The sequence below is a fragment of the Lynx rufus genome, unplaced genomic scaffold (genome assembly GCF_022079265.1).
Source record: "Lynx rufus isolate CCGP_SWC_20201006 ecotype Redwood Valley unplaced genomic scaffold, mLynRuf1.p SCAF_21, whole genome shotgun sequence".
NCBI lineage: Eukaryota > Metazoa > Chordata > Mammalia > Carnivora > Felidae > Lynx > Lynx rufus.
Window position 1 is genome coordinate 16,651,537 of NW_025814836.1, and position 27,911 is coordinate 16,679,447.

General features: G+C 57.9%; 1 protein-coding gene across 1 annotated transcript; it reads left to right on the top strand.

Moving 5' to 3' along the window:
• On the top strand, positions 1-27,911 carry RGMA (repulsive guidance molecule BMP co-receptor a). The gene is made up of 3 exons (XM_047086835.1): positions 1-229; positions 18,276-18,790; positions 27,189-27,911. Exons 1-3 carry the CDS (start codon positions 148-150, stop codon positions 27,909-27,911), a joined length of 1,320 nt encoding a protein of 439 aa, XP_046942791.1. The 5' UTR covers positions 1-147.

Below are 27,911 nucleotides of genomic sequence, written 5' to 3' on the forward strand. Positions count from 1 at the left end.
GGCCGAGGGGGACCGAGCCTCCCGGCTCGCTGCTCCCGCCGGCGGAGCGAGGCTGCCCTTTCTCCGCAGCGTGATTGATTTTCCTCTTCTTTTTTTCTAAACTCTTCTTCCAGGGAGAGGCTAGTGGTAACAGGCCGAGCTGGATGGATGGGTATGGGGAGAGGGGCAGGACGTTCAGCCCTGGGATTCTGGCCGACCCTCGCCTTCCTTCTCTGCAGCTTCCCCGCAGGTAAGGCACTGCCCCTGGCGCGAGGATGGCCGGCGGGGCCCGCTCCCCGGGCCTCGTCGCTGCGCTCGGCCCCGCGTCCGGGAGCCAGCCGGAGCTGAAATCCGCCGGCGCCCCCGGGACCCCCGCCTCCCGGTCCGCCTCCACTGGTCTTTGTTTCCCCCGCGCCCCGCCGAGGGCGCGATGCACCCCCGAGGGGACCGGGGAGGTGGCAGGCCCCCGCCCCGGCTGCAGTGAGAGGGAGCCGGGAGGTCGCAGAGGCCGGGGGCGCCTCCCTCCTTGCGGGAGAGGGGGTGCCGGGGACGCGCCCCTTAGGGGCCCCGAAGGAGGGGTGGGGTGGGCTGGGGAGCACCGACTCGCAGCAGGGGGCACTTTCTCCCGCTGCTCGCCCACCAGTGTGCAGACCTGCCGTGTGCCCAGGGGTGGAGCCGGGGCCGCCCCGGAGGTCCCAGGCGAGTCCCCGGCCGCCCCCTCCTCCGGGACGCCGTCCCGCCCCCACGCGTCGGCCCACGCGGGGATGCCCACGGCCTGGGCTCCCGCGAGCCCGGGTTCCTGTTTGATAACATTCCGCGTCGCCCCCTGTTTGTTTTTATTGTGTCAGAAAGGGAGAGAATTTCAGAATTAAAGCTGAAAAAGCCATCTGTTTCCAATGAATCCCCCATAGTTTTTCACAATGTTTTTGGCAGATCGCTGCTTTCAAATTCCTCCGAGCCCGGACCTCTTGTTTTTGTTGGGGGAAGGGAGACCAACTCCACAGAGAAGCATTTGTTCCTTCCCAAACGCTCCAGTTTCTTTACTTTTTTTCCCTCCCCCCCTTTCGGGGGGAGGGGGAAGGCACGAAACTTAAATCCCCGGTCTGTTTTCCTTATAATGTTTCATAAAACTTTATTTCATTTTGGCCATATGCTACTCACAGCCTGGAAACGCCAGTTAAACCCTTTATACCCACTTTTCTCTTGCTAAAAATACAAATAAACCCAGTGTCACGGGCCAAATGGCCCCCTTTTGCAAGGCGGGATCTGCCGGCCGCGTCCATCGTGTTGCGGGGCGCAGAGGTGTCTTTTCGGCCCCGACGCCCCCGCGCACCACCGAGCTCTTTGCAAGAAAGGATTTCAGTTAGCCTGGGATTGGGTTGTTTTGTTTTGCTTCCCAGCCAACTGGGTTTCAGGAACTGGCGGAACTGGGCAGTCCGGGCTCGGCCTGGCTGCAAGTTGGGGCTGCGGGCGCGCGGGCGGGCGGGCGGACGGACCGTGCTGGCAGCGGTAAGGGCCAAAGGATCAGTTTACCTTCTCGCCCCAGCCCCGCTTCGGGGCCTCCCGCGCCAACCCAGTCCAGCGCGCCCAGCTCACTCAGCAGCTGCCGGCGCCCCAAGGGCGTCCCGGACAGCCTCAACCTGCTCCCAGCTGTGGATTCCACCGGGGAGGCCCCGGCTGAGGACAAGATGGGGGGGGGGGTGTCAGTTGCCCCAAGGGGCCCCCCCGCCCCGGTATGTTAACACCTCTGTAGTGAGTTCAGCAGCCGGGTGGCCTACTCCTTCTTCACACACACACACCTTTTAAAAGGCAGTTTCCCCGTGCACAGAAAGGCTTGGCTGAAAGGCTGATTTGGTTCCCTTACCAAAACTGAATAAATAAATAAATAAATAAATAAATAGGACCGTCATGCTTAAAAAGAAATCCACCTTCTGGAGAAGCAGGACTGTGCAATGCGTGTGCATCTCGGTTTGGTCCAGATAAAGATCCAGCCCGTTGGAAGTTTTATCAGATGGGTTGATAAATAGCTTTTGTCCCTTGGCTGCCTTGGGGGATGTGATCTCAGCTCCGAGCTGAAATTGAGAAGGGGGGCTTAGAGGCCCTTAAAACAACACCTTCCCGCTCTTAAAGGGGCAGCACTTGTTAACTTCTTGAATTGGGGAGAGGAAAGGGAGGGCTGGTGGGAGGTACTCAGCAGTCCGGGCGGCTGCCAGCACCCCGGTGGTGGTGTTTTTGTTGCTGCTTTCACATCTCCAGCTCAAAACCTTTATTTTAAAGTATCCCCCCCCCCCCGCCGCCCCCAGTCAGAGCAAAGCTGGTGGGTTATAGAATTCAGAATGCGAATTCCATCACTTTTGTTTCCTAGAAGCCCATTTCTTTTTTGGCTTCAAGGCTGGTAACTAAAACCTGGCAGATAGAACAGATAGCTGTTGCCCTGTCATGCCAGCTGGCTCCCGTTTCTTCTAATTTGAGGACTTGACAGCTGCCTTTAGTCAAAATTGCCCACCTTACTGAAAACAGCTTCCAGGCCTCCCCAAACCAAATGCACCGGGGGCTCCAAAAACTTGTATGCTCAAGAAACCTGGGTCAGAAGACCGTTTCCTAAGTAAGAGATCAAATGGGTCATTTTCGCAACGAAGAGATGGACTGTCCTAGTCTTTGACCCAAGGACAGAGGGACTGTTTTGGAAGAAAGTCAGAGACACTGCAGGTGTGGCAGAGGTCAGGGCAGGGAGGGCCTGGTGGCTGCTGGGGAAAACACAAAGCCTTGGCCAGTGCAGGCACAGAGACTCCCAGGGGCCCTGCGTGCTGCCCACTGAAGGCAGGTGGAATCCAGCTCGAGCAGCCACGTGAAAGCATAGGCTTGTTCAGGGCTGGTGAACTTGAATGACTGCCAGGAGCAAACCCATAGGAGTGCAACTCAAATTGGACGTAGTTATGTGGAGAAAGATGCCTTCACCTCCGTGGACTGAGAGGGTTTGTGTCTTTTGAGAGTGTTCACGTGGACTTACCCAGTGGGTGTGACATACCTGCTGTGTCCCAGACTCAGTGACGGCAGTCGGGGCCCTCCTCCATGCAGGGCCGGCCGAACCCCCAACTCCTAAAGGGTGAGGGGTCTGCAGTGTCCCTTGGGCGCTAAGGGCATGCGCTTGGACGATGCCGTGCCCACAATTGATGGACCGGTGGCCTCGTCTAGCTGCGGCAAGGAGTGGGGTGGGAAGGAGGAGGCCCAAAAAAAGGCTTCTCGGGAGGAATCTTCCACAAATAACAGCTTGTTCAAGACCCAATTAATAGATCCTTCTTATTCTTAGACTTTGAAAGCTTTGTGACTTAATACAACAGATTTTTTTTTTAATTTTTTAATGTTAATTTTTGAGAGAGAGAGAGCGCGCACACAAGCGGGGGAGGGGCAGAAAGAGAGGGAGACACAGAATCCAAAGCAGGCTCCAGAGTGGTCAGCACAGAGCCTAACGCAGGGCTCGAACCCAGGAACACTAGATCATGACCTGAGCCGCAGTCAGACGCTTAACCCCCTGAGCCACCCAGGCGCCCGTCAGATTTCCAAGAGAAACCCATCAAAGACCTATGTTGTAGATACGCTGGCATGCTTCCCGTTAATTTCATGTGGATGCTGTACTCCGAGCACAGTGGTTCCTAAAGTGTGGTCCCTCCTCCAGCAGCACCAGCCTCCCCTGGGAGGCTCCTCCTCCCCAGACTCACTGAAGCCATGCTCCGGGGGTGGGACCCGGGTTCTGTACTTCACCAGGCCCGCTAGGGGGTTCTGATGCACACTCAGGTGTGAGGGCTGCTGTTGTAAGAATTATTGCCCCGCGGCCTTTCTCTTTCCCTCGTTGCTTTCCCTTTACTTTTCAATTGCACCTGTCCCAGAAATGTTAATCCTCAGGGGAGAAACTCCAGCTTGGGGAGACCAAGGCTCTCTGCTATGTCCAAGTGCATCTCTGTCATTATAGAGATGAGAATAGTTCCGCCAGAGCTGCTGTTCAGAAATGTGCAAGCAAGTCAATTTGCGTACCACATTTTTGTCTTCCCAGTGGGACTTCGTGTCCCAGAGGCAGAGAATGAAGTGATGTCTGGTTGCAAGAGCCAGATGACAGCTGAGCCAGCTAGCAGCTAAGAGGTCTGCAGGGATGAGCATTGGCTTCCAGGCAGAGTGAGACGGAGAGTCCTATGGACCATTTGCCCCCTAACCCCTGAGGTGAGGAGGTGGTCTTGTGGTTGAAGAAGGGAAGCCTGCCTGCAGGGTTCCAGTCATTGCTAGCGATCGCCCCCATCTCAGAGGACAGGTGGGGACAGGTCAGATAAGGATGCTCCGGGAGGTGGGGAAGACGGGGCCCCAGGACCCTGTGGAGGTAAGAGGACGGGGTGGGGCCAGTTTATGTGTTGGGGGCGACGTGTGGTTCCTGTGCCAAACCCTCTCTTGAGTGAAATGTGCAAGGCCCTGGACAGAACTGGGCTGAGAACCCCAGCTTTGTGCTCTGGTCGAGTGGTTAGCTACCGTGCTGTTTTCCTGCTGAATTCAACCTGCCTAAAACTGCAGGCGCTGTTTCTTCTAGGGCGACCAGCTCATCTAGTATCTCCCCCTGGACTCTTACAGGTTTAAAGCTGAAAGTCCCAAGTCCTTAGCAACCCTCTCAGTCCTAGGCACACCAAGATGCTTGGTCACCCTCCACTCCTCCCCCTACCTGCCCCCCGGGACTAGTGCCTGGTTTGAGTCCGTTAAGGAGCCCGCTGCCCAGAACGGTGAAGCCCTGAATGTCCGATGGGCCTCTCCATTCAATGCAGTTGCTTGGGGCTGGGCCTCCTTCCTCCACCTTTTCCTGCCTATTACCGTTGTCACCTTGCTACAAACAGCTGACCAGCCCTAGGACCTTCCTCTGGGCACCCCCCCCCCCCAAACCCCCCTTTTAGAACAAAACTCCTGCTCAGGAACTCATCCCTCCTCGTAGCCCTCTGAAGCATCCAAAAGGGAGGACCCTCTGATTTCTGGCCCCACACTTTTCCCGGGCCTCATTTGCATGGCTTCTGGAACATCCCGAGGCTCCAGGTCACCCCTGCCTGCCCCCCTACTCCACCACCACCCACCCACCTTCCCAGGCCTTCCTTGCCCAATGCCGCTGCCCACCTAATCAAGGCCCAAGTTCAGTGCTGTCTGTTGGGGTCCAGTGCCATCCCTCCTAGGGATGACCTAGACACCTGTCCCCTTGGCTGCAGACACCTGTGCTTCCTCCCAGTTTCGCGGCTTCGCAGGTCTTGGGGTTTTGCTCTCTTCTAAATCACCAGTTCTGTCTATAAGGGCAGAACCGCATTTTCTGTTCCTTTATCCCCTTCTCCTTTCTGGACACACTGAACACACCCAGCAGCATCCTGGGAATTGGAGGGCCCTTGGGTGTTTTTGCATTTCTGTTACGTGTTTTCTCAAGAGACAGAGACCACAGGCTTTTTTCCCCCCAGATTCCCCAACCTTTTTTCTAAAATAATTTTTTCGGGGTTATAAAAGCAATACTCATTTTCAAAGCTAAAAACCATAAAGGGCAAATAAGTACGTGAGAATAACCCAAATGCCGACCTCCCACAGACAACCTATCACATCACTACTTAAGATTATGAACATCCTTTGAGATGTAATACCTTCTACTGTGCTCTCCAAAGTATGATCGTTTGAAGGAGGACAATCATTTTTAAAGCTCTCCTCGTTTATTGAGCGGCCACAGTATCCTGGGCACTGGGCCAAACGCTTTGAGTACAACACCTCGCGAGATCACCACACCTTCCTCACGGAAGAGAAAGTACCGAAGAGGAAACAGAGGGTCACAGAGGTTGCCTGACATTACATTACACAGCTAGCCGGTGACCAAGCTGGGAGTAGAACACAGACCCCCGACACTTTTCCATGTCCCATATTGTGAATAAACATACTCCTTAGATTTGCTTCGGAGCATATTCCAGTTTGTGCTGTGCAGCATATAAGGCTTCAAGGTGGTGGGGGGAAATAAGACCCCAAATTTGGAGGTATTAGATAGCAGAGTGAAAAGCTGACCACGGATTCTGTGGACCTAGCGGTTTTTTGGGGTGGTTTTGGTTTTTTTTTTTTTTTTTTGCCTCCTCCCAAAGGCCCTCTCTGCTCCCTGTCTGTCCCTGGCTTAACATTTCAAAGAAGATGCCACCCAGCCATAGGTCAGGCAAAGAAGTTGGCAAGGGCTGTCATTGTGCAAATTTTCCCAAGTCAGATTTATGTCTTTTGGGTTTTGCTTATTTATTCATTTCATGCACCATTTCACCCGAGCAGTCGAAATACCGAGACGCCTATTAAAGTGATCCGTCTGCACCCAGGTCCCCGCAGAAAGGAGCCCATTATTGGTTCGCATGCTAAGGAATGTCCCATGAACACAGGCTCACACACGTGTGCGCCAGCCGGGCGTGTGCCCAGCTGGCATGCATTTGCCCTCCCACTGCATGAGGAAGGTGGAGGAGGGAGGCCCGCCTGCGGATGGCGGTGAGGGAGAAAAAGCCACTTCAAATGAATCTAGACGTGGAGCGGCCAAGCAGATGAGCCGAGGGTTGCAGGAGGCAGAGCCAGGATGGAAAATTATCATTTCTAGAGCCAGCCCTGGACTCGGGAAAAGGGGTTATGCCTCCGAGCGGGAAGAACACATTGCTCACCTGAAAGCTTCATTGATATCTGGAAAGTGATGGCTTTGCCCGTAACCGCTCTGCTTGTGGAACCTGGAGTAGCTTCGTTCTGTGCCCTAAGACAAGATGGTATTGGCCTGGAATCTTGCGCCCGGCTCAGCCCTTGGTCATCATGGGTCCCTCTTCTAAGTTTTTGTTGTCATTGTTGTTTATTTTGAGAGAGAAAGAAGGAGACAGACGATCCCAAGCAGGCTCCACGATGCCAGTGCCAAGCCCCAGGTGGGGCTCGAACCCACGAACCATGAGATACCCACGAACCTGAGCCGTAATCAAGAGTCAGACGCTTAACCAACTGAGCCACCCAGGCGCCCCCATCAGGGCTCCCTTTTACCCAGAAGCCCTCAGCCACCTGATTTGACAGGCCTGCTTGCGGCCTTAGTGAACACAGGTGCTTCTGAATGTCCTGTCTGCCATTGATCTGGTTCCATGTGGCCCCAGTGGGAGTCAGGGGAGGGCGCCCAGTTTGGAAAGCTGCAGTGTGCCCTTTTCCTTGGCACTCGGTGTGGTTTCTTGTAGCAACTTGGCGTGTGTGATGGCTGGGGCAGAGCAGCCCTGGCAGAGTGTGACAAGGGGCAGTGCCTCCTGCCTCAGCTCAGTAGGTGGCATTCGGCCACCTCTTCCCACACTGGACAGTGAGTTAACCCCCAGCTCCCTGGCCTCCCCACCTCCCCTTCCTAGAGCAGTCGAGACTCTCTGAGAACCTCCCTCTTACCTGGTTCTTTATCCTGTAGGCCAGTTCCCGGACAACGGGGTTTCCGGAAAAGTCCCAGCACCTTTGAGGGACTCACAGGCTAGGCCGGTTTCCCCCGGACCACCTTGGGCTGCATAGGGAGGAATGCTTTTTTAGGAAGGATGATCACTTCTGACTTGCAGGTTAAGTGAGGTGAATTGTGCTGTAGCTGACAAAATCTTCAGTCTGTCACCTGGCTGTGTTCCTGTAGGAATCTGATGTCAAACACCTGGCACCAGGAGTGACATGATGTCAAACACCTGCAGGAGTGACATGAACAGGCAGCGTTAGACATCTCTCTCTTTAAAAAAACAAAGTAAAACATTTATTTATGTTTGGGAGAGCGCCTGTGGGGGAGGGGCAGAGAGAGGGAGACAGAGGAACCAAAGCTGATGTAGGACTCAGACTCACAAGATCATGCCCTGAGCGGACGTCGGACACTCGATTGACCCACCGAGCCACCCAGCTGCCCAGCTTTAGGCATCTCTTAACTCAGGAAGACTCCAGAATACCGCGCAGGCCAGAGTTTGCCACATGTTGGCACTAGATCTGATCGCGTCCCCCTCCTTGATTCCCCCAAGTGGGTGGGGAGTGACCAACTGTCCCCATGCTGAGTGCAGGCAGGCTGGCGCTCCTGGTTAGGTGCTGCCCTCCCCTCCTCCTTCAGGACCCCCTGTCACAGCTTGATGACAAGAGAGGGGAGCCCCAGGGCCTCTGCTGTCCAGGATGGATGTGAGACAGGCCGTGGGGACAGGAACAGGAGGTCTCGGGCTTCAGTGCTGACCTTGGCACAGAGGTTGATCAGTGACTGCTCATTCTGCTTCTGCTTCTGCTCATTCTGTGCTCTGCCTGCTTCTACCCGGACTAAAGCCACCACCTCCTAAAATAGTATCGTGATCATGCCATGCACTTCCTGGAAATTATCCCGGGGCTCCCTACCATCAACTGCATCTAGTCTGAAATCCTTAGGCTGGTAGGTCAGGGTCCAGTCAGGACAACAAAACCGCATGGGGTATTTCCACGGAGGGACCTTCATGTAGGGGATTGTTGGGCGTTTGTGGGAGCACCGGAAAGGCCACCGGGGACCACAGAGGGACACACACATTGTAGGAAGCGGCTTCGCTTGGGAGGCAAAAGGAAGAGAGAAGAAGCTGGGGGCCAGGTCTCTAGAGGAGGGTACTTTGAAAGCACAGTGATGGAAACAGCCTGGGGACAGCGCCCCCTTGTGGTGGAGTCTAACGGAGCTGGGGGACGAGAGGAAAGGGGTTTGAAGTCCCTCCGGTCCTCCCCCCACCTCCCCACAGCGGAGGAAAGCACTTTGGAGCTGAGCGACATTGGCTACCAGCATGCAAGCAGCGTGTCCCCTCCAGCCAACCTCAGCCGTTTCGGAGGCCCCTGTGCTTCCGCGTCTCTGTCTCGCCTCAGCTGGCAAATCCCACCGGCCCTCCGAGACCTGGCTGAACTGCCCCTGGTCCCCTCTCGTGCCTCCACCCTTACATCTTCCTTGTGACTCAGTATTCGGATGCAATGTGTTGGCTCCGCATTCCAGAAGTTTGCTAGCTGTCTCCACCTGAGCAGAGAAACCACCTGAGGCTTGTTGCAGGAACGGCGTGAAGCCCAGGGTAGGGTCTAGAACTTCCAGCAAGTAAATGACTCCAGGCAGGCAGGGCTATGCCAGCCACCGAGTGGGACAGAACCAACTTGACCGTGGGGCGTGTGTTCAAAACGAGCCTTACCCCTTTAAGAGGAGGCAGGTTTCCCCCTTTCCCGGCTCACCCCGCCCCTCCTCCTGCACAGCAACTGAAACCTGATCTAATCCCTTTGCACGCGGGTAATTTATTGGTCTATTGGGCTTTTCTTGGTGGCAAATTGCATTGTCTTTATTCCTGGGTTCGGGCCGCGGAGCGGCTCGCCGCATTCCTGAGACTCGCTTCTCAGGGCGATCCTTCACACCCCCTCGGTGCACAGTGAAATAAGTTTTATTGGGCTTCTTTGTTATGCAAACAGGGCGGTAATAATCAGGCTATTCTTCTGAAAGATTGGGCTTGATTAACAGTTCAAAGGAGGTCTCTGAAAGCAGCTAATGCCGCACTGGTGCATAAATATTTCCCTCCCGCCCGGGTAAGTGCAGCTGATACTCCGAGCGCCCAGCCCCCGTCTGTTTCCGAGAGGCACTGGGCCGCTAGTTAAAGGAAAGGAATTCAGTCGCGCAGGCTGTGAGGCTGTGATTTCTCTCGCTGGCACGTCTCCGTGCACAAAGGAGGAGGTCCGGAGCCGACCTCCCCAACAAGTGAGATGTTACATATGTGGGGTGTCGGGGCACGTGGAAGCCGCCAGCCTCCCCCGCAGACCTAGCAGAGCACTGGGTTGGGGGCTTTAAAAAGGCATCCAGTCGAGCGCCTGGGTGGCTCAGTCAGTTAAGCATCTGACTTCGACACACGTCATGATCTCAGGGTTTGTAGGCTCGAGCCCCGCATGGAGCGCTCCGTGCTGACAGCTCGGGGCCTGGAGCCTGCTTCGGATTCTGTGTCTCCTGTGTCTGCCCGTCCCCTGCTCGCTCAGTCACTGTCTATCTCTTTCAAAAGGGAATAAACTTAAAAAATAGATAAATAAAACGGCATCAAATCTCCCAAGATGTTTTGAGAGTAGGGTGTGGAAAATGAGGGACCCCCTACTCGCGGGGCCTGCGGGCAGGAGGGGGACACCTCAGCTGGGCCCTCCATGGATGACACAGACTGTTCAGTGAGGCCCACAGCAGCCAGGGGACACCCAGGGGGAGCTGAGGGGCCATCTGCAAAATTTGCAAGGTGGTTAACACTTGAGGCTTTTCTGTGTGGCTCTAGAGGAGAGCTGAGGCCCCTCGGCCATCCCTGGAGGCAGATGCGGGTCCACAGCTGGAGCTGTCTAGCACAGGAGGGGCCAGCCCTGCCCTGGCAGATCTCTGGTGGTGGTGGAGGCCGGATGCCCACCGGGGAGGGATGTTACAGGGAGGGAGATTCCATGCTTCTGCCGTGGAAGCTGCCTGGAGGTGGAAACCAGCGACCAGGGACGCTTGGTAGCCTCAGGCCCCGGGCTCTAAAACTCCGTGGGGCACCTTGAGAAGCCAACATAGTTTGGTCACCAAGTGTTGAGTAGATAAAGTGATCTTGATTAAGTAGGTTGCACAAAGAGGCGAGGGATTCCAGCCCCAACTGCAGTTGGAAGCAGATGGGTCTGATGCTTGCCGGGGTGGCCGTCTGAGACCCAAGGGGCCACCCACCCTCTAGGCTTTGCCTACACCCCACCCTTAAAGCCAACACGCCCACCTCAGGGGCACTGGAGGGAGTTCAGGGGCTCCCTGTCGTGAGTCCCAGCCAGCCACTGTCTTCGCCTCTGCATTCCCCTCGGTTTGTCCTCCGCTAGCTCATCCTGAAGTTCTCAGTCTCCCGAGGCCTGGGTCAGACCCAGACAACGCAGATTGTGCTTCTAAGGAGCATAAAGTTCTTCTGTGCGGCACCTTTGCATTTCCCTGGGGGTCTGAGGTGGAGCCCCAGGTCCCAGAGGAGCCTTGCCCGAGGACTAGAGTGGCTGAGATAGAAATGAAATTCAGGAGAAATTCTTACTTCCCATCAGGTTCTTCCTCCCCTGGCTCTGTGCATATTGGCTGTCTTGGGTCCGCCCAGGGGTAGCCAAAAGGGCCAGAAGGGTCCGCTCTGCCGCCTGCAGGAACCAGGCAGGGAGGGGGCAGCCGGGGCCTTCTCGTCACCCCAAAAGCGGCAAGGGGTGGCTCTCCCTGCAGAGCTGGCCTCCCCTTCTGCCTGTGTGAGTTGCAAACACACTTTCCTCTCCTTGCTTCCTTCCTTGGATGTTCAGAGCAGAAACAAGTCCAAGGTTTCCTGCCTGGAACGAAGTCTCCTGCTTTTTTCTTCCCTTTTTTTTAAAGATACGGTACATAAAAATCAGTCCCTCTGTGGTTTCTTTGGCAGGTGACACTGTGGCTACAAGCTTTTCCTTTTGATGCTGGGCCAGATTACATCCAGGTCCCTGACCTGGGGTGGCCTTCAGCCCGTGATTTAGTGGAGTGGATACGGGGCGGCAGGATGACTCCAGTGAGGGGTCAAGGGCCCCTCAGCTCGCCACCCGTGGGGACCGTCCAGCTCTGGCATGCCTAAAGCCCTTCTGTGACCCCCAGGAAATGACAGCTCATGCATGACCACTTGAGGCAGACAGGCCCAGGAGAGCTGGGTTACCACCTGGAGAGAAGGCAGAGGGGCACGGGAGCCCCTGACTCTGGTCCTGGGCAGTCACTGACCCCCCAACCCTGAGCTATAGCTCCTCCATCTACGGTGGGAGGTACTTGGACTTGCCCTTAAACTATCAGGAAGGTGTGAAAGGCTGGCTCAGAGTCCCCCAAGGGTTTGGGGCAGCCAAGGAAACCCAGCAATTGGCAGGGGGATCATTTTGCATGAGGACTTGCTCCTGGTATCTCCACGCAGGCCTTTCTGCAGGGAAGGCTTGCCATCCACTTGGAGGGTGGTCACTGCCCTGGGAACAGACAGGTAGCGATGACTGTGTGTCAGGAACTGGGCATGGTCAAAGAAAACACATCTTGCTTTTGGGGATTTCAGGACCTGGATCATTCTTGGCTGGTGTCCCAAGAAAGGTATGGCAAACGCACTTTGAAAAGCATAGGAGGAGGGGCGCCTGGGTGGTTCGGTCGTTTAAGCATCCAACTTTGGCTCAGGTCATGATCTCACAGTTTGTAGGTTCAAGCCCCGCATCCAGCTGTGTGCTGACAGCTCAGAGCCTGGAGCCTGCTTCAGATTCTGTGTCTCCCTCTCTCTCTGCCCCTTGCCTATTCACATACTCTCTCTCTCTCTCTCTCTCTCTCTCTCTCTTAGGTAAATAAACATTAAAAAAATTTTTAAGAAAGAAAGAAAGGCATAGAAAGAGCCCCAAAGCCTGTGGCGGTGTGAGCCACATGTATGTGCGTCTATCAAATGAGGATAAAATTCCTGCCCGTTGATTCAGAATAGCAGTGAGGGCCTGGCCTTCAAGCAATTTGTAGTCTGCACAGGTTCAGGAAGTCCGGGCGTTATTACCATTATTTCTTTCTTGGAGGTGAGGCTCCACCTGTGTGTCCACCCCTAGCTGTACCCATGGGTGCACCGCCCCTGCGCGCTCAACCCCCCGAAGGGCAGAACCTCCTCTTTATTGTCTTTGTGGCCTCACAGCAAATGGGCTCAGCCTGGTGTGTGTGTGTGTGTGTGTGTGTGTGCGCGCGCGCGCAGGTACAGAAGGTGAAAGAGGAGGGGGAAGCGGCTGGGGGGCTCTGTCAGAGCACCTGGGAGGAGGGAGCTATTTAATGCCTCTAGGACTCAGTTTGCCTGTCTGTGGAATGGGGATAACAGATCGTCCTAGGGCTGTCATAGGTGAATGGAGGTCCGTGTGCAATGCGCTGTACCTAGTAAGTGCTCAGTACACATTAGCTGTTAGGGAGACCTTAGCCTCCCCCACAAATTCTCATTTAACCAAAGTTAACACAAAGCTGCCTTCCACCGAGCTTCCTTCCAGTGTTCTCAGGGTTTGCTGCCGTCAGCTCCGCTGGTCCCTGAAGTGTATACTGAGAGCAGCGCCGTGTGGCCCGTGGCCACACAGCCACTGAGCTGCACAACTGCACGACTCGACCACGATCATCTGCCCCCAGGGCACATCCCCTGAAGCCCTCCCCACCACTACTGCCTCCCAAAGCGAGGGCCCCCGTTTCCAACTCGGCAGTGCCCAGTGACACAAAATCTGTCACAGGCAGCTTGTTGACACTGACTTGGCCCCGGTCTGGTCTCTGGATGGCGAAATTGCCAGGGCCTTCGTTCTTCTGTGTCTCACAGAACCCGAGGTCTGTGCGTTTGTTCATTAACAAGAGTAAAGGCGAATTTGTAGAAATTGTGCTTCGGGACCCAAAGTTTCTGATTGCGCCATCTCCCAGGAAATGGGTGGAAGAGGGATTGTGGGCGCCTTGGCAACAAGGGGGAAAGGGACTGTGGCAGGAGGAAGGGCCACACGTGGAGACTGGGTCACAGAGGCTGGCAGGACAGAGGGACACCAGCAAGAGATGAGGGCTCGGTTCGTCTCTTCCTCCTGGATGCCCGCTCCGCCTTCAAGAGCCAGGAGAGTCGTCCCAGCCTGGGTCACCCCTGCGACCACAGGTCCTTGAGAGGAGAAGGGACAATGGAATAGGTGAAGTGGAACCCACCTGATTTTTTGGCCCCTGGCCATGAGAACGTCTCCAGTGATCCTGGCTTCTGCAGGGGGGATGCGGGAGGGCCCAGGAAGGGGAGGAGAGACGGGGGTCAAGGCTTGCAGTTCTGGAGGCTGCAAGTCGGGGTGCCAGTGTGGTCGGGTTCTGGTGAGAGCTCTCTTCCTGGCTTGCAGACGGCCGCCTTCTCGCCGTGTCCTCACGTGACAGTGTGTGCCTGTGCCCCCGTGTCTCTTCCTAGAAGGACCCTAATCCCATCATGGGGGCTGCACCTCACGACCTCATCTGACCCTAATCATCCCCCCGAGGCCCATCACCCCCCATCCAAGTGCCGTCACACTGGGGTCGGGGCTTCAGCGAAGGAATTTAGGGCAAACACATTCAGTCCACAGCACCCTCGCGAGAGGTGGTGAGCAAGGTGGCGGTGAAGCTATCCTGGGTGCCCCCCTTGGGAAGTGTGGCGGCCAGGGAGGGGTAGAGGGAGGGATGCTCCAGCGCCCTTCCTGTCCCTTTCCTGTCCCCACCTGTTACTTCTAACCTCTTACCTCACGGTGGGGCGGGGGCGGTGTTTATCTCCCTCTGGGACCTTTGTCAGGGCCACTGGGTCCCAGGCAGATTCCGTGCATCCTGTTTAACCCTCAGCAGCTCTCTAAGGCGGTTGCTACCCCCGATTCACAGATAAAGACACAGAGGTAGAGCCGATTTCCCACAACTACTGGCAGGGGACAGAGTGGGACTTTGAACCAGACACTCTCCCTCCAGTGCCCACTGCCCACCACCCCATCTGGCCATTGTCACCCTCACACCTTTGCATTTCTGTCCTAGTCCCGGGTGATAGCATCGGGAACATTCTGCAGATGGCTGAGAATTGGGATGGGCAGCACTTAGGGGGAGGGAGGGGTTGGAGGAGTCCCAGGTCACCTCTGTGTGGACCCTGCCTCAGATGGAAGGCCTAGCTCCTGGGTGCAAGGGCAGCCCAAGAGTGACCTCAGGGTCGCCCCCTGCGGGTGGTGGGCGGAGCTGGCTCTTCAGAGGCGGAGGCGGGGTGGCCCTGTTCCTCTGTGGCTCTGGGAGGGGGAGGGGAGCAGGTGAAGGAGCCCCTCGGAGTTTGAACTGAGAGGTGAAAGGCCTGGTCTCCGAGGGCTGAGGGCCTGGGGTTGTCCTGGGCTGCTTAGGGTTTGCTCCTTTTGGGAGAGCTGTCTCTTCTCTTTGCCCCCCTCTGCAGCCCCCTCCCACCCGAAGGAAATGCCCATTCACACACTCCAGACTGGCTGGTCTCCAGCGGGGTTCCAGCTTGGCCCTTCTGTGACCGTTTGAAAAGAAAATGGCCCAACTCTAAAGAAGAGTGGCCTGCGGACCAGCAGCACGGGCCTCCCTTGGGCCCCTGACAGACACGTCGGGCCCGCGGAGGCCTTGCTGCCCCAGCCCAGGCCGTTGGGGTGCAAGGCGTCATCCCAGGAACGCTGCTCTGAACAGAGTAGTAAGGGCCACATCCGTGGTGACCCCAGAGCATGCAAGGGACCCCCTTTCGGGGCACCTCGGTAGGACTTCAGGCATGAACTCCAGACACACTGGAGAGCTCTGCAGCCGGGACCCTGCTCGGGGCCATTTTCAAGGCTGTGAAGATACTAGACTCTCATCACCCCGGGGTGGGGGGGGTCCCCCGTTTGTGGGGTTAGAGCCACCAGTGGCAGTCAGGAGTGAGACACCTTGCCTATCCCACATTGTCTGTGTGCGGGCTGGTCCTGCCCTAGGCCCCATTCCTGACCCCTGCCTTCCAGCCCCTGCCCAGCCTGTGGGCTGGACCCTGAGCTGTGGCCTCTGGGAACTGGGGGCAAGGCCACGGAGAGCCTGCGGACCACGGGCCTGCCAGCTGGTGGGGTCCTCGGGGAGAGGCTGAGGGTCGCTTTGCAGCAAAGCGTGCCCCTGACCCACTCGGCAGCTGGCAGGGGAAGTCGTGAACATGCTATGTGATGACTTTTGGAACTGTCCACTGCATGGGCTCTTAGGCCCGACAGGCCAGATTCAAGTCCTGCTTCAGCTTATTCAGGGAGGCCTCGGGCCAGAGAAGCAGCCGTGCTGAGCCTGGCTTTGGCCTCGGGGCTGCCGGGAGGGCTGGCTGGGGTGAGGCCCTGGCCCGAGACTGAGTAGCTGTGACTTCACCCTCTGCCGTCCCGGGTCAGCTTCGGCGGGAGCTGAGGCCGGTGCAAGTCGTGCTCGGGCTGCAGTGGTCGGTTATAAAGGGGCTAGGGGTCTCCTCTCTCCGCTTTGGGCACGGTGAGGGCCGGAGGGGCACCCACACCCGGCTGCGGGCCGGGTTCCCGAGGCTGGTGGGCAAGCGGTGGGCGTAGCCCAGGCGACTGCCACTCAGCAGCGGCCTGTGCCCCATTCAGACAGTTGTCTTTGATGCCGTGTCTCCAGGATTCTGAGAAAGCAGCGTCTCGGGTCAGCACACCCGGAATGGGTGAGGCTGCCTGAGCGGGCGCTGCGGAGCGCCCTCCCCTCCCCCTCCTCCCCTCCACCACGAGGGGCTCCTCTACCTTCCCCCACGTAGGCCGCGTTAGCATTTGGGGTAGGTTGGGTCTTGGGTGTCTTCTGTAGGTTGGCGAAACACGAAGACGACAGGAGCGCCTGGGTGGCTCAGTCAGTTAAGCCTCCGACTTCGGCTCAGGTCATGATCTCCTTGTTCCTGAGTTCAAGCCCCACGTTGGGCTCTGTGCTGACAGCTCGGAGCCTGGAGCCCGCTTCGGATTCTGTGTCTCCCTCTCTCTCTGCCCCTCCCCCACTGGTACTCTGTCTCTCTCTCTCTCTCTCTCTCTCTCAAAAGTACTAAACATTAAGAAAAAACTTGGGAAAAAAAAGAAATAGGAAGACAGCATGGATGGAGACTCTTCCAACTGCCTTTCAAAGGACACCTACCCCCAGGAGCAGGTTTCTGTGGGAGGGAGACCATGCAGGGTGGGGTGGCTGTCTCACCCACAGCTTTTCCCGTGTTCCCCCAGGTGCCCTGTTGTTAGCCAAGTCTGCTGAAGTCAGCACACTTCTTCAACTTGAAAGCTATTAAAATGGAAAATCCGCGGCTCTTCTATTCTGTTGGTTTTATCTGTCCTCATACACGTTGAAGTAAATATGTGACTTCTCAAAAGAAAAAAAACGCCCACCCAGATTCCACCTGAAACAACCGAATTGGCCGGCAGTGTGACAAACACAGGAGAAGTTAGGGGAGGGGCCTGAATTTCAGGACAAGTGCTGGCTGCCCTGCCCGTACCCAGGTGTGTGACCTGGCCAGGTCAGCCTCAGCTCCAGACAGGTGCCTATGGAGGTGGCAGATCTCCCAGAGATGGGCCATCCAGGTGCCCACGCACAGGGCAGCTGTTCAGGTGCCTCCCCGGCGTATTTCTGTCCCAGGTTTTATTTGCAACTTGATTTTGTAGGTCAGAAGCCAGCACCAGAGAAGCAAACTGAGTTTTCCAAGGGTTCATGAGCCAGGCTAGTGGCCTGGGCAGGACTGGCTGAAGCAACAGCCCCGTTCTCCTGCTGATCGTTCCAGCCCTGGGCTGCAGCTGCCCCCCTCCCCCCCCCCCCACCTCCACTGGTCCGCCAGCCCCTTTCACTGCTAGAGGCTGCGTAGAAAGTTCTCTCCTGCTGCTGGGCTGCATGCCTGGCCACTGAAGTCACTACAGACTGTGCAAAAGAATCTGGGAGGCCGGGAAAGGGCAGGTTCTACGTGTCCAGGTACAAGATGCAGGTGTGTCAAAGCCCCAGTTTTTCAGGCGCGGTCTTTTGTAGCTGATTATCACTAAGGTCTCAAAGCTTGTCAGTGACTTTTTTAAAAACACAACTTAAGGCAGATCCAAGGTTATTACTGTCGGTTGCTTCCCAGCGTCCCCTCCCGAGCAGGATAAAGGAGGGATGGAACTGTGGCGACCAACAGGGAAGCTACTCTTGCTTTGCAGACAGGGTGACGGTAACCGGGTCTTCTGTGACCAAAGCTCACCGTCAACTAGCCAACATTGATGGAGCTTCTGATCTACGTCAGTGCCCTCCTTAGTGCCGTAACACTCTGAGCAGCCTCATAAGGTACATGCTACCATCATCCCGTTTTCTACAGAAGTATAATGAGGCACAGAGACGTCCAGTGATTTGTCCGAGGTCACACAGTAGCAGAGGCCAGGCCACATACTGAATAGTGGGGCTTAATTCCCAGCCAAATTTCTGTTGCTTTTGCCAAAATGCTTGCGGATCGCTGTGAAAGCATCAGCAGATGTCCAAGGCGGCAGGGTGGCTTTGTGAGCTCGCAAAGTCTTGCTGCCCAGAAACACTGACCACTCCTCTTTAGAGGCTGGGGGCAGTGGGAGGGGCCTCCACCGGCCCTGGTGGCAGGCTGGTCTGCACGCCTGGCCACTTGGGGTCATTCTGGGCGGAAGGCTGGGAAGGGCAGGCTGCGCACTGCACTTCCACCTGCGGGGACTCTTTGCCTTCTACGTGCAAACGTGCGGCGCAGGTGGCGCCCACTGGGAAGGGATGTCCTTGTACGTGTGCCCGCGGCGCTGGCCCCCAGGGGTGAGGGGGCGGAGCCCGCCCAGGGATCTTGACCGCGTGTCCCTTCCTTTCCCCACAGCCACGTCCCCGTGCAAGATCCTCAAGTGCAACTCTGAGTTCTGGAGCGCCACGGCGGGCAGCCACTCCCCCACCTCGGACGACGCCCCCGAGTTCTGCGCGGCGCTGCGCACCTACGCCCTGTGCACGCGGCGCACGGCCCGCACCTGCCGGGGCGACCTGGCCTACCACTCGGCCGTCCATGGCATAGAGGACCTCATGAGCCAGTACAACTGCTCCAAGGATGGCCCCACGTCGCAGCCGCGCCTGCGCACCCTCCCGCCGCCGGGCGACAGCCAGGAGCGCTCCGACAGCCCCGAGATCTGCCACTACGAGAAGAGCTTCCACAAGCACGCGGCGGCCCCCAACTACACGCACTGCGGCCTCTTCGGGGACCCGCACCTCAGGACTTTCACTGACCGCTTCCAGACCTGCAAGGTGCAGGGCGCCTGGCCGCTCATCGACAACAATTACCTGAACGTACAGGTCACCAACACGCCCGTGCTGCCCGGCTCGGCCGCCACCGCCACCAGCAAGGTAAGCTGAGGCTGAGGCGTGGGCGTCCCTGCTGTGACCAGGGCCCAGACCAGACACCTCCTGCACCCTCCCAGTGTTCTTATTTTCAGTAAATGGGCTGATGACTTAGGAATGTCCAGAGAATCTTTGTCCTGAGATAAACCAACCAGGAACCCCCTCTTCATGCCGCCTGGAGTCTGGTATTTCTCAAACTGCCGGATACTGCCCACCAGGGGCTTGTGACATCAGTTTTCTGGGGTCAGGAACCAGCATACAAATGTCACCTTTTTTTTTTTTTTTTTAATTGGGCAGGGTAGAACAAGATGGCATAACCCAACACCGATAGAAAAGGCAGGTTGTGAATGCATTGTACGCGGTAAGGGGACACGTTTCAGGAAGCTCAGTATGTGTGCACGCATGTATGCATGTCAGTGCAAATGCTGGGTCCGGCTGTTAACGTGGATTTCTTACTGGGGTTATTGTCCACAACTTTTATTTATTTGTTTATTTATTTTTGAGAGAGAGAGACAGAGCGTGAACAGGGGAGGGGCAGAGAGAGAGGGAGACACAGAATCCGAAGCAGGCCCCGGGCTCCGAGCTGTCAGCACAGAGCCCGACGCGGGGCTCGAACCCACGAAGCATGAGATCATGACCTGAGCCGAAGCAGGTGGCGCCCCCATCCACTCTGCACTTGTCCACAAATTTTAGAAACACTCGCCAGGGTACTCGGTTTCGGACTTTGGGGATATTCCTTTCTTGCCCCCAGACTGTATGGTGGTAGAATTCCAGTATTAAAACCCAACGAAACAGGAGCCTCTCTACAGGTATGTTTCCATCATCACTCTCAAGGAGGGTGAACTCCTGTCCGCCCTGGACAAGTGTCCCCGACCAGCCCCTGGAGGTGACAGTCCTGCCCGGGGCGTCTCACGTGGCTGCACTGTTGCAGCGTGAACAGATTTTAGAAGATGGTGATCCTGGCCCCACCCCCACCCCCTCCAGGCCTGTGTGACACCAGATCTCTGGGTTGGGTCAGGCACGTGTTCTTTTTTTAAAGCCCCCAGTGTTGGCTCGTGGAGCAGGTGAGGGACGCCGGGTTGGGGGCCAGGGCTATAGGACGCTGATGGGGTCAGCAGGGCTGTGGGGTACCGTCCTGCCCTGTCTTTGCCCCTCGCCTATGTGGAGAGGCCGCAGCTCCAGAGCAGAGAGGGCGGTGGGGTCTGGGAACGGGGGGGGGTGGAACAGGTGAGGACAGAGAAGCAGCTCACAGAGCACCCCAGGGGCCACCCACACAGCTTTCCTCTCCTCCCTCGGGCCAGCCCCCAAATGGGACGCACCTCTCCACCCAGAGTGCAGTCGGCTGGGAACAGCGAGCTAGCGTTGACCTGGGCCGGGTGGCTCTAGAAGTCGGCCACATTCTCGTTGCCATGAGAGGCGTTTCCCAACCATCTGGAGCCCCAGAGGCCGCTGAGAGCCGGTCGTCTTCTGACCCAAGGAGGCCTCAGTATCTGGGTGGCAAGATTCAAGTCCTGCTCACAGGGCCACAGCCAGAAGCAGCCACAAATGTGGCCTGTGGCCCAGGCCTTTGGACATCCCCATCCTCCACAGACCCTCCCTCCCCTCCCCACTTCCAAGAGAGTCTCCCGTGGCCTCCTCCTGAGACTGGGCCAGGGGGCGCAGCCTCAAGGCCAGGAGGCTGGTGGGCTCTGGGAGCCCAGGGGATGGGGATACGTGTGCCTCCTCAGGGCCTGGCCCACCGCAGCCCCCTGGGCTTTCCGGGTTGGCAGTGAGTCTGTTTTCCTAGGAAGAGCACGTTGCAAAGCGGCACGTTGGGCAATGCCAGGCTGGTCCACAAGGGCGTTTCTGTTCCTTCCTGTCCCTCCACGCCCAAGAGGAGGACAGTGAGGTGACCTGGCAGCCAGGAAAATTCCCGCCATCTCCCCCTGCTCCGGTGGCCCTTGCTGCCTCCAGAGGGTCTCTTCCCGGGCCCATCTGCAGGGGCGGCAACAAGTGGGTCTTTGCCCCGTGGCTGCCCTAGCAGGGTCCTGGCACCAGGCCGTGAAGCCTAGTGGGCGGCAGGGTTGTGGCCAGCGCCCTCTCCACCCCGTCCGCCCTCTCAGCCCTCCACGGAGAGCAGGGCCCACGTCAAGGACCCAGCCGCCTTCCCTGCGGCCCCTGCACCTACCCACCTCCCTCCTTCCCTAGAGCCAAGATAAATGAACGCCAGGAGCCTGAGGCTGCAGCTTCTAAATCCAGCAGCAAACATCCCGCGGGAGGGGACCTCGCCTCCCTGTCCCGTCCTGGCAGGGCCACACAGGGGAGTCTGAGGGTGTGAGAGCGACGCGGGCCTTGGAAGCCCTGCCCCTCCTAACCCGGGGTGGTGTGAGCACCAGATGTGATAACAGAGCCAAGCACAGACCTGGGAAGAATTGTGGGAGGAATCGTGGGCCTCTGCTCCCCACTGCCCCGTGGGGGTGGGGGAGGGGGGCGTGACAGGCTGAAGCGAGAGCCTTCAGGCCACTTCCCGTTGGGTCGTACAGGCTGGGGTGACGTGCCGGGGCTTAGAACCCCTGGATGCCACCCCCCGTTCTTCACTGGCACACGCTGGGACCCCGAGCCCAGCAATGCTGTTCCCAGACCAAGTGGATCAGTCGCCCATTCGTTCTTGTGTGCTATCTATTCAGACGCCCGCCGTGCTCCAGATGCCCGCTGGGCCCTGTGGCCGGGAGAGGTGCCCGGACAGGGATGGGAGCACCTCTCGCCCTGTCCGGGCATGGAAGTTCTAGAAAGTAGGGAGCTCTGCAGCAGAGCTCGACTGACCCAGCCCCCTTCTGCTGTGACCTAGGGTCACCTCGGCCATCCGGCAGGCTGAGAGCCCAGCCACCTTCTGTTACGCCCTCATCAGCCAGGAGGCAGCAGGGGGCCTGGCCGGACACCCGGCTGTGACGGGCTCGGTCTGTCTCAGGCCTCGGGGCAGACAGGGTACCCGGCTGAGAAACATCGGTGGCCGGTTTCCCGCGCCCTGGGCCTGCCCGCGCCTGTTTTTTTAGGTCTCCACCACGCAGGTGTGTTGGTTTTGTTCATTCATTGATTCGGCGAACGTCGACGAAACACCCCTTTCGCGGCAGCCTCGGTGCTAGGTGCCTCCTCCCCTCCTGGCACCTCCCAGGCCGAGGATGGAGAACAAAGCTGGCCGAGGGGTGCCTGAGGTGGGTGCAGGATGCCGAGTCCCTTGGGTGCCCCCGGCTCTGCCCAGAGCACTGGGCGGGGCCTCCTCCACGTCCTTCTGCGGAGCCTGGCATGGAGGGACGGGAGCAGAAGCCTGGGGGAGAGATGGGAGGGCAGCCTGGAGCCTCGGGGCAGGCAGCGGAAGCCAAGAGGCTGTTATCTCTGAGGGCCTCCCCACCAGAGCCTTCTGCCCACTTGAACCCGCTGTTCTCGGCCCGCCCCTCACCCAGAGGGCCTTGGCTCGTTTCCTGTGATACAGGCATCATCCAGCCCCGCCCCGTGTTCTCGTAGGTGATCAAGATGTAGGGTTTTCCAGCCCAAGCCGACACTGTAGCCAGCTTCCCGCCCCCACTTCACCCGGCTTCCTTCTGTGCCCAGCCCCCAGCTTCACTGTGCTGGTAGCGCCCCATTGCACAGATGTGAAAACTGAGGCTCAGGGAGGAGAGGAACTGGGGTCTCTGCCCTGCCCTCCCCCTCCCCTCTAGAACTTACCATGTGTCCCACTGCCTCACTCATCTATTTGATGTGTCACCCCTAGAGCGTGAGCTCCTTGAGGACAAGGGTCTTGGACTGTTCAGCCCCCTCACGTGGATACAGCTCCCAGTGCCAGGCCTGGTGGGGGGGGGCCGGTGGGGGGGGGGCTCAGACCCCTCTGGGCAGGGGGGCAGCAAAGACAGGAGTGGCAGCCGCACCCGTGGCCATGCTGGCAGCGAGCCGCCCGGCTTTCGACAGGCCCCTTCATGCTGTTACTTGTGGTTGAGTCCCTGGCACTGGTACCAAGAAGAGTCTAGCAGCCTGTCAGCCTTCCAGGAGTCTGTCTCCACGAGAGATGACGGTTAGAGGGAAACCAGCCTTTCCTGTTCCAGGAGGCTGATGGCACTTGGAAAGCAGCAGCACCCCCCTCCCCACCCCACCCCCAGCACACCAGGCAGGGACACCAGAGCCCCTCGTCCCTCACCCCCTTCCCAATGGCAGGACCACCCACTGTCCAGACCACCCTGGCTGCACCTCCCGGCCCCCCACAGGCAGCCTCCACATCAGGGCGGGAGCCGCGGGATGGAGAGAAGGAAACAGCAGGAGGTAGAGGCAGGAGGTGGAACTGTGAGGTCGCCATTTTGGTAGGCCGGCGAGGGCAGATGGCAGTGGCCGAGGCCCCCCCCCCCCCGGGGCTCAGAGAGTAGGGTTCAAAGCAGGATGGAGAAGCCATGGCCACCTTTGACATCCCACAGCAAACCAGAAGTGCGCTGCTTCCCGGGACCAGGCGGTGACCTCAGAGGGAGGGTTGGGGAACTGGGGGCCAGTGCCCGATGAGCTGTGCACAGCCGGGCCTCTGGTGCGGCGCTCCACGGACTCCGGCCGGGTCCCCAGCCTCCAGCCTGGGAGCACCGGCCCCTCCTTGTGTCCCGTGTGGACAGCAGAATGTGCCCCCCTCCGTCCTGACACAGGCACAGCACCGCGGGCCCCAAGACTGCCGGGGACCCGCGAGAAAGCTTTCATTTGTTTTAAAGTTGGAAGGAAAAAATCAGCATAAGCCAACCTAGACTGTCTTGGCCTGGATCCCAATACAGTCACAAAATGTAGTTTTAGTATTTTGGAGGGAGGAAGGGGCCCACAAAGGCCCAAGAGCCTGGAGCCCCCAAAAGTCCAACTGTCCATCTCTCCTCACCTTTCTGAGTACTGGGGTGACAAGGGGGAGTTTCTCTCTGAAGGCCCAGGCCCTCCTGCTCTCCCAGCCTGGTCACCCCTATGCTTTACAGTGTGGGGGCGCCCACAGAGCAGCGATGAGACCGCCCTGGACACCTCCAGCTGGGCCCTGGCTACCGTGTTGGTTTGCTCAGCCTAGAACTTTCTGTGGCCCCTGGGCCACCCCGTCCAGTCCTTAGTCTGTTCCCCTAGCTCTGCTCCTGAGGCCCCAGGCTGATGGCTCTCTGCCGCGTCCCCCTCAGCCTCCTGTCTGTGCCCCAGGGCCACGCCCGCACCCCCGGAATTGCAGCCGCACCGTCTGGCCTGGGGCCGGCTCCAGACCCCACCCTCAGCCCTGGCCTTTCCCGCCCCTCAGCCTGAGCTGAGGTCCTTCACAGCTGTCCTGCCTCCCCCTGCCGGTAGGACCTGCTTGCGGTTTCTAACGTGCCTGGGCCTCGCCCTTGTCATACACCCACTGTTTGACCAGAAACTCCCGTAGCGCTTCACGGCGTCACCCACCCTCTACCCCGAGGGCCCCCCTAGGCAGTCATCCGCTGCCACGTCGACCAGGGTGCCAGGCACAGAATTCAGCCACAGCCAGGGCGTCCGTGTTGTCAGCAGCGGCCTGCCTCTTACCAGGGCCCCCTGGACCTGCGGCCCCTCTGACGTGTGTTACCCCCTCAGCTGGCGAGGAGGGCAGCTCCTGAGGGGCAGGAGGTTGGGGCTTGGTGGCTGGGGAGGGGAGAAGGGAGGGACAAGTTCTAGGAATAGTGGCCAGGGGTAGGGCAGGGATTAGGGGTGGGGGTAAGCAGGGAGCCCCAAAAGGCCTTGGGTGCCATCTTGCCCCATGACCCCACCTGCCTCCCTGGGTTTGGTCTGGAGTCCGGGTTCCAGCTGCCCTTGGCTCAGGGGGCAGTGGCCTTAGAGGCACCCGGAGCCACCAGTGGTTAAAAGCTGGCACCTGGGAACAGGAATGAAGGAGGGGTGGTGGTTGCTCTCCCAGATTTGACTCATGTCTCCAGCCTATGCCGTCTTCCCGGTTGGGATCATGCAGGAAAGAGCAGGGAAGGGAGCACCTCACCCAGGACAACGCGGGGAAAGCACTCACTCCCTCGTCCGTTTGTCCCTCCTCCTTCTCCCAGGCCTCCCACCCCGCGGGCTTGTGGCTGAAAAGAGCCCAGGGGCTGGAAACCAAGAGACTAAACCCAGCTCTGCCTTTTGCTGCCTGTGTGAGCCATTGTACCTCTCTGAGCCTGAATTTCCCGCACCGTAAATGGGAGGTCCTGTCCTTGTCCCTGGCAGTGACACACAGGGCTAGAAGCAATACACACAGGGCCCGGCACGGCAGATGCAGCCAGCGGCAGTGCCCATGTCTGTGGTTCCCAGGAGGACAGTTACCGGTGGAGCCACACAGCCACCTAGCTGCCTGCTTCTCCCCCAGCAGCTGCCCCTCACCCCCCAGCCGCAGGCACCAGCAGAAGTGGGCCTTCCTCCTCCGGCCCTGGCCAGGGCTGCATGCTCAGCATGGAACCCCACCCCCGTCTTCCTCCCTCCACTTCCTCTTCCTCCTGCTCACCTCCAAGGCCCAGCTAGGTGGCCCTCGGGGCAGCCCTGCCACAGTAGCCTCTGCCGGCCTCTGCCTGCTCGTTCTTTCTCGGTTATGTTCAGCCAGTGGCTCACAGTCCTCTCGAAGGAATTTGGCTGCAGGTCCGCCGGCGGCTTGAAAGATTGTGCTAGATGATTGTGGACCGTATTCGTTTCCTACGGCTGCTGTAACGAATACCACAAACTCAGTGTTTCAAACAAGCAGAGATTTATCTCTCGTAGCTCTGGAGGCGAGAAACCTGAAATGAGTCTTTCAGGGCTAACATGAGGGTGTTAGGAGGGCCAGTCCTTCTAGAGGCTCCCAGGAGAATCTGTTCAGTGCCTCTTCCAGCCTCTGGTGGCTGCCGGCACCCCTGGGCTGTGGTCCCATCCCTCCCGTCTCCGCCTCCGTGGAGAGAGCCCTCGCCTTTTCTGTGGTCAGATCTCCCCCTGCCTCCCTCTTAGGAGGATACGTGTGATTATATTTAGGGCCCACCCAGATAATCCAGGATGACCTCTCCATCTCAGTATCCTTAACATAATCACATCTGCAAAGTCCCTTTTGCACATAAGGTAACATTCACAGTTGCAGGGATTAGGGCCTGATATCCTGGGGGTCATTACTCATTACACTATTACTATAGTAGATAATGAACTTTTAGGGGCGCCTGGGTGGCTCAGTCGGTTAAGCGTCCGACTTTGGCTCAGGTCACGATCTCGCGGTCCGTGAGCTCGAGCCCCGCATCGGGCTCTGTGCTGACTGCTCAGAGCCTGGAGCCTGTTTCAGATTCTGTGTCTCCCTCTCTCTCTGACCCTCCCCCATTCATGCTCTGTCTCTCTCTGTCTCAAAAATAAATAAATGTTAAAAAAAAGAATTTAATGAACTTTTATTTTTAATTAGCTATGCTTTTCTTTTTATGGTTCACCTCTCTATGTAGTAAATGATCTGGTGTCCTATTTAGGGTAGTGATCTAAAGTTCCCCTTCTAAGTCAGTTGTTTTGTTTTTTTAAAGTAAAACAAGTGTGGGTTTTTTTTCTTTACTTCGTTTTTAACTTTAATTTTTTTAATGTTTATTTATTTTTGAAAGAGAGGGACCGAGTATGAGTCGGGGGTTGGGGGGCAGAGAGAGAGGGAGACACAGAATCCGAAGCAGGCTCCAGGCTCCGAGCTGTCAGCACAGAGCCCGATGCGGGGCTCAAACTCACAAACTGTAAGATCATGACCTGAGCCGAAGTCGAATGCTTAACCGACTGAGCCACCCAGGCACCCCAAAGTTTTTCATTTTTATTCCAGTATAGTTAACATACAGTGTTACATTAGTTTCAGCTGTACAATGTAGTGATTCAAGAATTCTATAATCAGTGCTCATCATGATAAGCGTATTCTTTTTAAGTTTTTTTTTAAATGTTTTAAGTTTATTTATTTTGAGAGAGAGAGAGAGAGAGAGAGAATCCCAAGCAGGCACCACACCATCAGCACAGAGCCCAACATGGGGCTTGAACCCACCAACCATGAGACTGTGACCTGAGCCAAAACCAAGAGTTGCGCGTTTAACCGACTAAGCCACCCAGATGCCCTATTAAGTGTCCTCTTATTTCCTATTTCCCCCATCCCCCCATCCACCTCCCCTCTAGTAACCATCAGTTTGTTCTCTAGTAAGACTCTGTTTCTTGGTTTCCCTCTCTCCTTTTGTCCCCCCTTTGTCTCACAGTAAAACTAGTTGTTTTAAGGAAAAGTACTAAGTACATAATAATGCAGGTGGCACCGAAAGGTGACCAGAATGGGCAACCGGGGCATCTTGGGGGCTCCTCCTGTTCCCAGCATCGCCAGCATGGGGCTGGGCCTTCCCCTCTGACCCCCCGCCGCCACCATCTCAGCACCGCCTAACGCCCTCTCTCCACCCCTTTCCTGCCCCCTCCCCCCCAGCTCACCATCATCTTCAAGAACTTTCAGGAGTGCGTGGACCAGAAGGTGTACCAGGCTGAGATGGACGAGCTCCCGGCCGCCTTCGCCGACGGCTCCAAGAACGGTGGGGACAAGCACGGAGCCAACAGCCTGAAGATCACGGAGAAGGTGTCGGGCCAGCACGTGGAGATCCAGGCCAAGTACATCGGCACCACCATCGTGGTCCGCCAGGTGGGCCGATACCTGACTTTCGCCGTCCGCATGCCGGAGGAGGTGGTCAACGCCGTGGAGGACCGGGACAGCCAGGGCCTCTACCTCTGCCTGCGCGGCTGCCCCCTCAACCAGCAGATCGACTTCCAGGCCTTCCGCGCCAACGCCGAGGGCCCCGGCACCCGCAGGCCGGCCGCCGCCAGCCCCGCGCCCGCGGCCCCCGACACCTTCCCGTACGAGACGGCCGTGGCCAAGTGCAAGGAGAAGCTGCCCGTGGAGGACCTCTACTACCAGGCCTGCGTCTTCGACCTGCTCACCACGGGCGACGTGAACTTCACGCTGGCCGCCTACTACGCCCTGGAGGACGTCAAGATGCTGCACTCCAACAAAGACAGGCTTCACCTGTACGAGAGGACTCGGGAGCCGCCGGGCCGGGCCGCCGCGGTGGGGCTGCCCCCCGCCCCCCGGCCGCTCCTGGGCAGCCTCCTGCTCCTCACGCTGCTCCCCGCCGTCCTGGAGGCTGTCGCCGCGTAG